The 13,437-nt window shown below is 39.8% G+C and overlaps 1 protein-coding gene across 8 annotated transcripts in view; it reads left to right on the forward strand.

The window, feature by feature from the left end:
- Positions 1-13,437, forward strand: part of NEK6 (NIMA related kinase 6) — a 143,761-nt gene that overhangs the window by 97,674 nt on the left and 32,650 nt on the right. For 7 of the 8 annotated variants that reach the window (XM_062591089.1, XM_062591087.1, XM_062591083.1 and 4 more), the window contains exons 3-4: positions 9,386-9,529; positions 10,107-10,169. In XM_062591089.1, the coding sequence (XP_062447073.1) occupies positions 9,386-9,529; positions 10,107-10,169 (207 nt within the window). The remainder of the gene's footprint in view (positions 1-9,385; positions 9,530-10,106; positions 10,170-13,437) is intronic. The other variant, XM_062591090.1, reaches the window with a different exon arrangement.

Genomic DNA, 13,437 nt, shown 5'->3' on the forward strand with positions numbered 1-13,437 from the left:
ATTTTAAAATCAGCTTATAAAAACTTGTACTGTGTTCAGTTTCTCTGCTCTTTGATTCTGTAAAGAAAAGACCAAAGAAAAGCAGTTCTTTCAGTGTCAGTGAATAAATGTACTTATTTATCTCCTTGCATAGTTTAATAATAAATGCTGAAGAGGTAATTACTAAATATATATATATATATAAAAAAGTTCATCCCACATGAAACATTAGCATCTCTGACTAAGTCCTGAGAGTCCCTGGAATCTTTTTCCTGCAATATATTTTATCTAAACTTCTGTAATGTTTCGTTACAGTGGTTCTTCTATTTCTACACGCACATTCTACAGAATTGGGATAAAAGTCAAGTTAAACCTGTATTCAAAGCAACTCCAGTACTTTTCACTCTGAGCATCAAATTTGTATTTTGTGAATTCTGGCTGCTTGTCTTTTGTAGAATGTTTGACTGTTTATCAGAAAAGTTAAGTTTTACTTGTTATGTATTGTAAGGAGTAAACAAAAACCACTGTGGAAAAGGCATTAGAGAGAAGATCTCTAGGACTTTAGTTTAATATTACCTTGGGGAGGGGAGTGTAGGTGTTAATTTGTCATCCTAAGTATGCAGTCTGGTGGTGTTCAAGGTTCCTTAAACAGGAAAAGATCATTAGGAAAGCTGTATGAAAACACAGTATAAGATTTGCAAAAACAGTAAACTGTCTGCACATGTGGTATGATGGATGTATTTTGTGCAGCAGTGCTTTGAAAATACATTGTATGGAGCAAAGCCCCCCTCTCCTAATGTACTAATTTGTCATATTAAGTCATTTAATAATAATCGAATCCCCTTGATTAATCTCTTAGAATTAGCCAGTTGCATTTTGAGCAATTAGGGTTAATTACTGCCTCATTTGGCAGGATAGAGCCCCTGTAATTATTTCATGAACAAGATTAGGAAGTGTTCCTGTGCAGCAGATACGTTCATGGCATCTTGGAGCACATGTTAGAATTTGTAATGACATAGTTAAGTGTAATTAGTAGCTAATAATCTGTGTTCTGCTGTTACGCTGATGCTGAGCGGGCTCATTTTGCTGTGTGGTCATTGTTTAGTGAAAACGCCCCTTAAATTTGTTAATATTCTGGTTGTGTTAATGGAGGTTTCTGAGTACATTAACTACTCTGAGAGTGAGCTAGGTTGGAAATAGGAACGCAGCAAAGATTTTCTTCTGTTTTTGCTGTCTTTAAAAATATGATGCTGAGTAACAATATGTAGGGAATCATACAGGGAATATTTAGGAAGATATATAGGGAAACTAGGGAATTGAAAAATGCCCCTCTTCAGGAAACTTGGTGTATAAATAAATTAATATTTAAAGGACAGACTGCATAACATTGATGGCATGGCATGGCATGATTGCTTTTTACGTGTTTCTGATTTTCCACTTTGCGTGAATATAATTACATACCATTTTCAATTTTCTGGTACTAATTACCTGGTAGTATACAAAATTGCATTATTTCTTTATTCTGCAAGCATAAGCAGTGTAGACATGCTATGTAATAGCTTGTGCATGTGAGACAGACTCATGAAGGAAGTTTGGGTCAAACTTTAGAAGTGTATCAGGCATGACAGAATTAAAGCTTAAGTAGAACAGATGCAATTTGATTTTAGAGATTATCAGATGAGGAGAAAGTTTTTATATGGACCAGTGCAAGACTGTGCTCCTCCTATTTTTATTCCACTTCTTCGAGCACTTTTTTTTCATTCTGACAGATGAAGGTTGGAGACAGCAAGTTGCCTAGCGTCATGTAACTAGTTAGTACAGAGCTGTGAGTACATGTCCCAGGCTTTTCCTCCTGTCTTTCTTTAACTACTGTGGTTTAGTAATAAGATTACACTTTTGTGCGATGCTCTTTCTGGCAGCGAAGTCGAGAAGACCTTGCAGCGCAGGTGAGGTGGTGATTTTGCGCTGTGTGAACCGTAAGCGTCAGCTTAGCTTTGCAGTTGCTGTCCTAGCTCTTCTGCTTCCAGTCCACCTGACTTGTATTCTGGAGAAATATAGTAATTCTGGACTATACTGAACTATAGGAGATATAGTAATTCTGCTTTAATTCCTTGGTATTTGTTTCTTATAAGCTGTAGATATACACAAGGTATGAATGTCTTTTTTTTTTTTTTTTTTTCAAACTTGCCACAAAAGTCTTGCAGTGTTATCTTAGAGCCATCCCTAGCTACTCATTTGCACTATTTATAGAGTTTTGTTTAATGTTTTCCTTATGACTTGCAATAGAGCTTCATATTTAGAAGTTTTCTAATTAGAATAAATGGATATCTAAATTCAAAAAAGGCTAAATAAATTAACTTCTGGTTACGTTACCTGCCTAGTGTTACTCCAATGAAGTTTGTTGAAAAGAAGAAAAATGTATTATAGTAGTGTTCCTGTGTGAAAGTGTCAATCATTTACATCTCAAGATCGCTTGAAGTTTATAGCAATAAGAAGTAAAGTTCATTGAGGTGTAAATCAGTGATATAAAAATATGGACCTGTAATTTTTGACTGAACATTTTATTACATAAACATAATAACTTACTTTTAAACAATCCTTTTATATACTTATTAAACATTTTAGCAATAGAACTGTTCATTGTAATTTAATTTTGGTCTGTTAACTTGAGGTAGATCATCTAGGTCTTCAGTTTATCATTTCCTAAAGTGCTGAGCTTATTTCTTTGTTAATGTGAACTTCTTTGCTGATGTAAATACCAGCTTGGTCTGCTATTTCAAAGCTAGCGTTTCTCTTTGCTTGTCATTAGCTAGTACAAATATACGCTGACAGAGATGTTAGAACTTTGCTAAAGAACTTCGTTTGAATTTCAAACTCTACGTTCCAAGTAACAGTTCAGGTTCAGGCTGTTTTCTGAGGATTATGTAGTCCGTTTAGCAGCTGCAAAGTGAAAAACTCATTCTTCAACAACTACTGAACTACCTGTTTGACTAATAATCCATGTTTTAAAGCTCAACAGTTTCCTAGTCTGTTGGTGAGCTTGGAAGAAAATTTTTTTTTTGTTAAATCAGTCTGTTCTAATGTGGGCTTATAAACCCACACTGGAATTCCAATCTTAAAATATACAAAATTCTTTTCCGATAGATGTTATTGAATGAAGATGAGTGTACAATTTGGAACATCATAAAGAGATCTGAAACATTGATGTGGGAAGTAAATCATTGCTTATAATGTGTACATGTTCAACTGTGGGGGCTAACGCTTCCCAATCTACTATCACAGATGTCTTTTAAAGGTGAAATCAGTTTACGGTAAATGTCATTCAGATGAAGTAGGCACTTTAGAAGCAAAGAAACTGATGCTTTAAAATTAATGGTGCATTACAAATATCAGAAAAAAATCTTATATGCAGCATAAAGATAATTAAAATTCAGGTCAGAAGTGTATGACTTAGTTGGGCTAAATTTTTTAATGAGATTTCAGAAAATTAATTGGGCAAGTATGTTTTCACTCTTTAAAGAGTATTTCATTTCATGGCTTTACAGGAAAGATGCTTTTATTAGCATCTAAAGATTGTCATGTCTGACTTTTTAACCATTGGTTAACCAATTTTTAATAATTTCTAGGTTGTTTGCAATCAGTCTAAACATTTTCTGACCTTGTAGTCACTTGCACACACTTAGTACTAGCACTGGCTTTCCTCATGCCAATCAGGCAGGAATAAAACAACTGAATTTATTAGTAATAATCATTAGTAGCTTTGTTTATACAGTGTGTGATTAGCAGAGGACTTTTCCATTTTTTTCAACTCATTTTTTTCAGACTTGGTTTTCTACGTGCCTCTGGGAGAAGGAATCATACAGGAACTGTCCTACATCGTGTTGGCATTTTGCCGATAATTTGTTCTCTGGTCTTTTGAGTCTAGTCTGTCTGTATTGCCCTTTCTCTGAAACATCAGGTTTCCTGCTGCAGGAAACTCCCAGGGCTATTCAAGATTTGCCCTGTATTCAGATAGGAATGAAGAAGTGAATTTGTTGGCCAAACGTTAATTGTTCTAGATAGAGATGGAAATTCTTTGTACGGAGCAGTTGTTTCATACTCTTCCAATCCCCAAATGTCTGTAATTCTGAGCTAACTGCCTCTACAACTATTCATTTGAAAAAAACTAAAAATTCTGTTCAAGTTATGTGGCTGTCCTGCCTGTTTGTAGCTCTAATTATGTATGAAGCTTTTGGATAAAATTGTCTCTGACGTTCTGCAGCTGCAAATTTTGGCATGTTTGTGTTTCTGCGTGCTCAGAAGAGGTCCCGGCTGGTACACCTGCGCCGTCTGGCCCACCTCTTCGGGGCGGGCTGGGAAAGGGGTTGGCACCCCAGGCTGGCGAGGACGCGGCCCGTGCCCTGTGCTGCAGGGCTGCGCGAGGCGCCCGCGTGGGCAGCGGGGGCTCCCGAGAGTGGAGGAGCCTCGGTTCGCCCGCTTCTCTGCATCGCTGAATGAAGAGGGGCAGGCTAGCCATGCAGCGTTCGTAGCTCAGAAGCTTGGCTTTTCCTTAAGAGAGAAACGTGTCTCTAAGTCTGGAAAACAGTTCAGTATATTCTTTGGTGCCACTATAACAGACATGCCTAAAAACATGGAGAAACTTTAGCGGAAACTAAACACTTTTATCAAGGAGCAAGTATAACCATGGTTTCTTTTCCGTGCCATCCCCCTCCACATCTGCCTTGATTGCTTTGTGATCTGGTGTACAGACTTCTATTCATCTCTAATTAAGCATCTTATCTTTGCAGCAGATATGTTCAGTCGTTTTATCTTTCATGCTTCTAAAGAGTTCATTTCATAGAATTTTTTAATTTTATAAAACCTTACTAATGGTGTTTGGCAGAAAGTCTCATAAAACACCAAAATTGGAGCCTGCAAGTTCTGGCTAACTTAAGCTTTAAAGTATTTGGACGTTGTCATTGCATACTTTTGCCAGCTCTGAAATTTTTACTCTTGCATCAATGATTACATCTAAAAGAGAACATGTATGCCAGAATAATTTGTTCTGGGAATAATCTCTGCATTTCTTCTTAAAAATGAATAGCCTCTTTATTTGAACGAGGAATTAATTGACTTTAATCTTTGGGTTTTTTTTTTTTTCTTTTCTTTTATGGAGTTGTAGAAGAATGAGACTTCATTGTGTGGACAAAGAACAGCCTTTGTCTCAAAACTAGTTCTTCCCTGACCTTCTGCTTCCTGCAGCTGCCCTGGGAGTACAAGGGTTCAAATAGCTGAATTTTCATAGTGTCTGTAAAGTTCCAAAAGTTACTTTATTTTCTTTAAGCTCCATCACTGTGCTTGAAATTTGTTCTGCAGAAACAGGTGCTTGTTTCTTCTATATTCATACAAGCTTTAACTCCTCACTGAGCCTGAATCTGTCTTGAAAGTGAGAAAATCTAGTTTGGGTGGATAGGTCTGAAGATGATGGCAGTATTTAATTGTGTGCACAGTTTATATCTTCATATGAAGAACTGCAGAAATAAAGATCATAGTTTATTTGAATGGCTAGGTATTGGTTCTTTGCCAGCTGTATGGAAAATACTAGCAGTTAAACTGGGAAGGATTTGAAAAAAGGGGAGTTCCCTTGTCAAAAGCCATGAAGTAAGTGAAAGGTGTATTAAGGCCAGACCATGGGACTAGTTTGCTGAGGAGCTGAATGTTTATTAGGTGTGCCGAGCATGTTCTTTGTAACAGTATCTAGAAGAGTTGTCTACTTACATTTAACAAAAAGAAACGTAAGAACAGGTTAATTTTAAATAGACATTTGGGGAAATGGGCTGCCTAATCAATAGGGCGCTTTCTGATATGATTTGGTGTAGCCTGAGCATGCTCTCTAGTTTATACTGTAATCAAACATCTTCTAGCCTGTATGAAAGCTCCATTACTTTAATTAGGTCTGATAGGTTGTGATAGCAAATGCAAATCTAGGTCATTGCATATGTAAATGTGCAGCTGTAGTCCTGGAGGATGCCAGAACATATCAGCTGAGGTGTCCAGTCATCACCTAGCATTAACTCCAGCATGGCAAGCAGACTTTATATGCTAACCATGTGAAAGTGATTAGGACACACACACAAATCCTGTCACTTTACTAATATTTATTTATATTTTCAAGTTAGGAACTTGCTAGATATTTCTTGTCACATGCTTAAAATATTAATTTATACTTAAATACTCTTGGTTTAAATTCACTTAGAATTTAATGATCTATGAAGGACCAATGGATATCACTCTTAATTTCTTTCTTATACTTGGGTAGGTGTTGTATATATGGTTGGACAGGTATGTGCGATGACTTAAAGGCTACTGGAAAATATATTTGATTTTGATCACAGTTTCTGGTCCATTCTGTACAAAATTTCAACAATGTGTTTAACATGCATAATATAAAGACTGTGTGTCTTGCAGTAAGTTTAGGTAATTCTCATTGAATTTTTTGAAATACAGCTATTTTGTTTTAAAATGAAATTCAACTGACAGAGAAAGAAGGCGTGGTAGTTAGGAACCACTTAATCCAGTTAGGCATGCACAAGTCCATATGACCAGATGGGATATATCCAAGAGTGCTGAAGGAGCTGGCCAATGTCATTGCAGAGCTGTTCTCTATCATCTTTGAAAGGTCATGGCAATTGGAGGAGATCCTGATGACTGGAAAAGGCCACCTTCAAGAAGGGTGAAAGAGAGAATCCAGGTAACTGCAGGCCAGTCAGCCTAACCTCAGTCCCTGGGAAGGTTATGGAGCAAATCTTAGAAGCCATTTCTAAACACATGACAAGAAGGTCTTTGGAAGCAGCATCATGAACTTACAAAGGGCAAATCACGCCTGGCCAATCTCATTGCTCACTTTGAGCTGCGGATAAGGGGAGGGCAATGGATGTTATATACCTTGATTTTTATAAATGAGATACAGACCAATAGATGCACAGATGGGTGAAAAATCAGCTGGACTGCTGGATTCAAATAGTTCCTTTGCTTGATAGTACAAATTTTGATTGCAGCCTGTGTGTTGTCCAGCCAACCAAGGTTGTGAAGTAAGGTAGATGATAATGCTAGTTTCAAAGTACAGGGGAGACCAAAGTATGTCTTAACAGCAAAGTGCGCTATACCTGATGAAATCAGCTTCTTATTTCCATGTGACCAACCTTCATGAATAACTGCAAATTGTAATACAACCGTGTTTGTATAGGTTATTGTGCATGAATTAAAATATCATCTTCTTCTAGCCTGGAGAAATGAAACCCATTCCTCGTAGTATTATGAAACTATTTAAAGACTTAACGATTATAGGTGGAAAAATTTACCTGTGGCTTTGACACTTCAAAAATAATTACTTGAAGTGTCATCTCTTGTGAAAAGCAGCGTTTTTGCTCTTTTAGGCAACTTAAGCTGAGAAAGTTGAGGATCATGATGCCCTCAAGTTAAACTTCCAATTATGTGCCAACTTGAATTAGCAGACATTGGCTGGACATTACAGTATGTCTAAGAGATGAAGGCTGAAGATGGCAGCAAAGAGACCCAATAGTCTTGTCACTGCCTAGTTTGTGATTTATATCCGTATCTCTATTATAAGCATTTATAAAACATCTTTTTTTCTTGAATAAACCTGTAGTAGAGTAGCATTCTGTTGTGTTTTTTCCTGTGCTCATTGTGATGAAGGTGCTTTAAAAGATGACAGTTTTCAAAATGCCTTGGTTGACTGATGCAATTTGTGGATCAAAAATTACTATTTAGGAGACTTTATTGCCGAGTCTTCTTGAAAACATTGAATTTTACAACTTTGTTTACAAAACCTCTGCCAAATAACTGTGATTGTAGCTCAGAATCACACAGACAACTTTAAAGTTGGAAGCTTTGTCAAATATCTGATTGATACCTTTTTTATTGTTTGTTGGATTTCCTTTCTTTATGACAGAAATAAAAACTACCGCTATTCAAGCTTGCTTACTTTTCAGTAAATATAAACCATGACAGATCCTTTCACTTTTTTGTATATAGTGCTAGTAAAAGGTGCAGGACTGAAAACTTCCCCTGCAATCTGTAGGCTTTATTTCCACCCCACCAATAGTCCAGTGGTCATCTCCTTAAAATAAACAGTCTCCACTGGCCGCTCTTGTGCTTCCATGGGGATTGTCTGCTAAAGACTCCACTGCAAACAGTAGCTGAATCCCTGGGAAAATAACCCCGCCGTTTTACCTGTGTACTTGTCTAACTGCTTTTTGCGGTTTTTTTGGATGGGAACTCTGAAATGGCTCAAGCCGTTGAAGCTTGAAATAGTCTGCTTGGCATATACAGCAACTTCAAGTCATTAATTTTCATCGTTTCTTTTTTAAACATTGTTTAGCAGTCACGTTAATTGTAGAGGAGACCAGAACGGCTCTGGGGAGCAGTTCCTAGCCTACCGAGCAGGCAGCAGTTGCTGCTGCGTATACACCTGCCTCGCCGCGGATTGCCTGAGACGGCTCACGAGGAGTCAGCAGCACCCCGGGTGACGGGAGCCGCGGAGCTGATGGGGAGGGGGGAGCTAGAGAGACAGTACTTTGGGATTAATCAGTTACTTACACAGAAGGCACAACTTTATTTCCTTTTTAAAAAAAGGAAAATAAAGGAGTATTTCCTTTTAAATGCACTGGTAGCATTGGCTGAAGTGACTAGAAATGAACACATTTATGGTCTGAATTATCTGTGACCAGCCTGGATTAAATTCCTAAACATTAAAAATGAGAACAAAAACTTAGGTATGTTTGGAGTTCCCAACTCTATTCTGTATGTTTCTGACAGCTCTTACTTATCATTAGTTTTGTGTTTTGTTTTGTTATTATATTTAAGCAAATGGCAAGAAGTGCACCAGAAATTAGGATTAGTGATTAGTGTACAAAGCTAGAAATCCCTTTATGTGATATTTTAGAAAAATGAGGTTTTCTGAGTATGACTTGAAAACTCGGAAACTTTTCTTAACTGATAGGGCCCTATGAAACATTAACGTGAGCTCACGTTAACATCCCTGGCAAACTTTTGGCTGATGATGCTGCTGGTTGTTATGGCTCCACGGAGCGACCGTGGGCCGCGTGCTGTGTCTTGAAGGCAAAACTCTGAGGAACTGATGTGCCTGTTGGGCAAGAGGCTTTGGTAAAAGAAAAAAACAGGTGGTCTCATTTTGGCATGCGGGTGGTAATACATGCTTCCTTTCAGACAACTGAAGTGATACTCCTACAGAAAGCATTAAGAATTTATGCAGTATAATGTCTTTATTTTTATGTATGCGTTTATTTTTGGTAATATGCTGAATTTGGAATTGGGAATACGAGTTTGTGATCTTTTTCCATCACTTTTTCCAATTCACTGATTGATTGTGTTTCTTTTGAATAAGCAGAGACATTTAACGTCATACCCATATCGCTGCACGTTGGCAGATTTTCAGATAGAGAAAAAGATTGGACGAGGGCAGTTCAGTGAAGTTTACAAAGCAACTTGTCTTCTGGACAGAAAACCTGTGGCATTAAAGAAAGTTCAGGTGAGTATTTAAATTGAAGGTGTTACTGTTTCGGAAGCAAAATGGGAACATTTTAGAGGTCTGTACAGATTGCTCCTGAATCAAATACTTCTTTCTTTCCAGCAGATCCTCTAAACTCCCATTCCTACTGACTTACTCTGATTATTACAGAATGAATATTAATGTTCAATAATCATGTTAATTATTACAGAGAAGCCAGTAGAAGCTATATCTTTGTTGTTAAAAAAAATAAACAGAATTTTGTCTTTTATTTACTATATGAAAATTATATTAAATAATATTAAATGAAGTAACTATGCTTAAAGACCCAACAACAAATCCGCGAACTAGCATCTTATTTTTCCTACTACTTAGCATATTGCCTATAGGTTCTAAAGTTAATTTTTCCCCAATGCTAGCCTAATAGCAGTTTCAAAATAAAGATAACATTGATCTTTCTTTGATCTGGGGATTGCCTGTGTACTCGTTATCATAGAGGATATATAAAGTGGGATAAGAAAGACCAATTTCTCATCAAAATATGAAATTCTTAATCTTTTTTGCTTCATTTTCATCTTTGACGTTTCTTTCTTTGAAGATTTTTGAAATGATGGATGCCAAGGCTAGACAAGATTGCATCAAAGAAATTGACCTCTTGAAGGTAAGGATTTTTACAATTGCTATTCTTTATTCTTTGTTTTGAGAAAACATTTGTTTTCAGGTTGACAACTGTCATTTGCCTTGTTTGACAAAGTTTGCGTGGCACACAGTTTAGATGTCAGTAGACCATACTTTTCTTTTGCAAGTTAGAAAGCTTAGGTGATTTCACTATGTGTTTACATGGTACAAGAGTTTCATCCTAAAGCTTAATTTTATTGAGTGCTCTGCCAGTAGAGAGTCTAATAAATCTATTTCAAATCTTTCTGTCATTAAAAAACAAGTACTTCTCTTTCAGAGAAGTTGCTCACTTTAAAAGAAGCTAATCAATGAACTGGCTGAATGGAAAAAATCACTCTTGCCTTTATATATGCATATCATGTATTTGTGTATATATGTGCATATCACACATGGAAAAATGGTAGCTTAGATAAAGGCTCTGAAATCAGATGGCTTTTTAAGTGATTAAACTAGTGATTTTCACCTTCTCAATAATTTAATATATTTTAAAACATTGATACAAATACAAGTTGCATTTAAAAATCTAGTTTGATTAACTGCAATGGATTGTTGAAGAATAAACTAACAGTTTAGCTAGTCAACTATAATTTTAAAAGTATTAAATAGTTCATTTTGAATATGTGATTTTAGATATTTCTATGTAAAGATTCCTGTATTTCTATGTTCATGCTGTTGGAGACAAAGCTAGAATACACTAGTCTGCACCACAGAGGTGCTGCATGGCCACATCAATAGCAGTTTGTGTGACTGTGATCCAGTTACTTAACTTCTGTGATCCTCTTCCAGGCAAGAGGAGTATATTTGCCATGCTTGTAAGTTGTTGTGTGTGATTTTTCTTTCAGTAGCTGGAGCTCCTTTGTGCTTTGAAAAATACCAGTTCATAAAATCAGATTGATTGTTCTGCAAAATATTTTGTAAAAAAAATAAAAAAACATTCCAGAAAATTTGTTTATTTGGGGTGGGGGGTGGAGAGAGGAGGAAAGGGAGCAAATGCTGACAATATACTGAAGCACATCAATATGCCAGTAACTATGCAAAGCACTAGCTGTGCAGTAGTTTAATTATTATTTATTACTGAATGCAAGCAAATCTTGGTACTTAGATGTGTGCATTGAACCAGGAATCTGGAGCTTTGAGTCTGTTTAAAAAGTCACTTTGATAAACTCTCCTGCATTACAGGTGTGGAAGGGACGTGTTAATATTGACTACCGTTCATTTCCTTCAAATGTATATTAGTGTTCAGCCAAGAGCCAAGGAAGTGCCCTGAGTTTTATCCAAGAGGTCTGTAGCTCAGCTTCTGAGAAGGCTGGCGATCAGCGTTCAGGCTGCCGACTCGGGAGGCAGTTTCGGTGACGCTGCTGCGGTCGGCGTGTTTGGGTAATTCGGTGCAGGCGCAGGCGGCCTTCCCAGCCGGCTGCCGCGCAGAGGCGAGGGGGGCTTCAGCTGGCCAGCCTCGGTGCCTGGAGGGCGCTTCGCTCCGTGCCGCGAGGCTGGCAGCCCGTCGAATCGACGCCTGCAGCCCGCCCGCCGGGCTGCCGTGCTGGCAGCTGCGTGTGCGCCGCTGCGGGGCTGTCGCTGCCCGGGCCGGCCGGTTTGGGCGCGAGCTGCCCCTCGCTCGGGCAGCCTGGGCGCGCGCGGCCCCGCGGCCTGGCCGCGCGCTGAGCGCGCTCCGGAGGACTTGGGGAGGAATTGCTTAGACTTGCTGTAGTTCGTCCCTGGCAAAATAACATTTTGGCTTTTTTGATCAAAGGTTTCTGTATGTCACAGAAACTTAGTTTTGGGGGGTGAAAATTAATTAATAACTTCGCAAAATGATTAGAATCATTCCAGATTTAACAGAAGCCACATAAAATTGTGTATTCCTTTCAGTGTAATTCTAGCTAAAACGCTCGGGCAATATGGTGTAATCAGTGTGTGGGCTGCCGGCCCCAAGGCTCGCTCGCTCGGAGGCGGCGGCGGTCCCTTTGCGGCCGCTCGCACCAGCGCTGCCCTGCACGCGCGTCAGGCGTTAGCTGCCGTCGGGCTTCCAGGGCGTCTTAAAGAACTGGGCAATGGTCATTAACGCAAAGTAAGCTGTTCGTGACGTTCTGTGCACTTAAGGATTTGTGAGAATTAATATAGTTTCCTTCTGACAAAAGCTACTTCACAAAGATTTTTTCCATGCTACAGGCATGCTCCAGCGTTGGTATATCGTTTTAAAAAATCCGAATTTGACAAGAGAAGGAGGACAGAATAGAGGTCGGGCTTATGCTATGGCGCTTTGCCTTGCTATTCTGGGAAGACAGAGTTCACAGGTCTGTGAAATAAATTACAATAACTAAATAAAGCGGAACGCCGCATGCTTGCGGGCAGGCAGGCAGTGTGCCGCGTTGCGCAGCGGAGGAGGGCGCCCGGGGCGCTGCCAGCCCGCGCTGCAGGGACGGGACGCCGCGGTGACGCGCTCCTGCCCGCAGCCGTCGCCCTCCTGGGCAGCGCGCTGCCGCTGCCACCGCCTTTGTCGAACTTTATGCAACTTTGTCCTACTAGGACAAGCAAGAGGTGTGTTGGTATAAACGTGTGCGCTGTTGCTTGGAAAAGGCATGGCAATCTGAGAGGCAGTCGCATATAGCACCGGGTGGGAGGACCAGGCGACGCTCGAGACTGCGAGTACGGTGGGCTTCGTTGCCCGCGGTGAACTGCGAGGCGCGCGGGAGGGGGAGGCGGTCGCAGGCGGAGGTCTCCAGGGTGCGCGGTCTCTGTTGCAGTTGCCGCGTTCTGATTTTGCCTTTTAATGGCACGTGGTGCTGAGGTTTAGGAAACGGTTTGATTGCTTAAACTCCCCAGTACCTTTGGGAACCCCGGAGAGGGTTCCCGTGGAGGAAGCATGGGAGAGCCTCTCGCCCTCTCCCGTGGGCGAGAGGCTCCGCGCCGCCGCGAGAGCGGTGCGTGCTGCCCCGGCGTCGGCTCTGCCGCGACGGCGGGCGGAGCGAGGAATCCCGGTGCACGTTAGGTATCCCTGCCTGCTCCCGGTTTTGGCACTTTCTTGCCTGGAAGTTGATCTTTTGATCAATATACCTAAGAACAGGCATTTAAAAGAAATCTCAGCAGAAGCGGTGGGCTGTGTTACTTATTTATTGAAAGCTGGGTCTTTCGGGAATGTTCTTCTCTTGATGCCTGCACATGGATTCCATTAGTGCTAATGTGAGCTAGTGTCCAGGCACTGCAAAGCAGCATCTCTCCCCTAATGTGCATGCAGAGAGCCGTGATTAGCA

This window comes from Rhea pennata, chromosome 18, assembly GCF_028389875.1.
Source record: "Rhea pennata isolate bPtePen1 chromosome 18, bPtePen1.pri, whole genome shotgun sequence".
Lineage (NCBI taxonomy): Eukaryota > Metazoa > Chordata > Aves > Rheiformes > Rheidae > Rhea > Rhea pennata.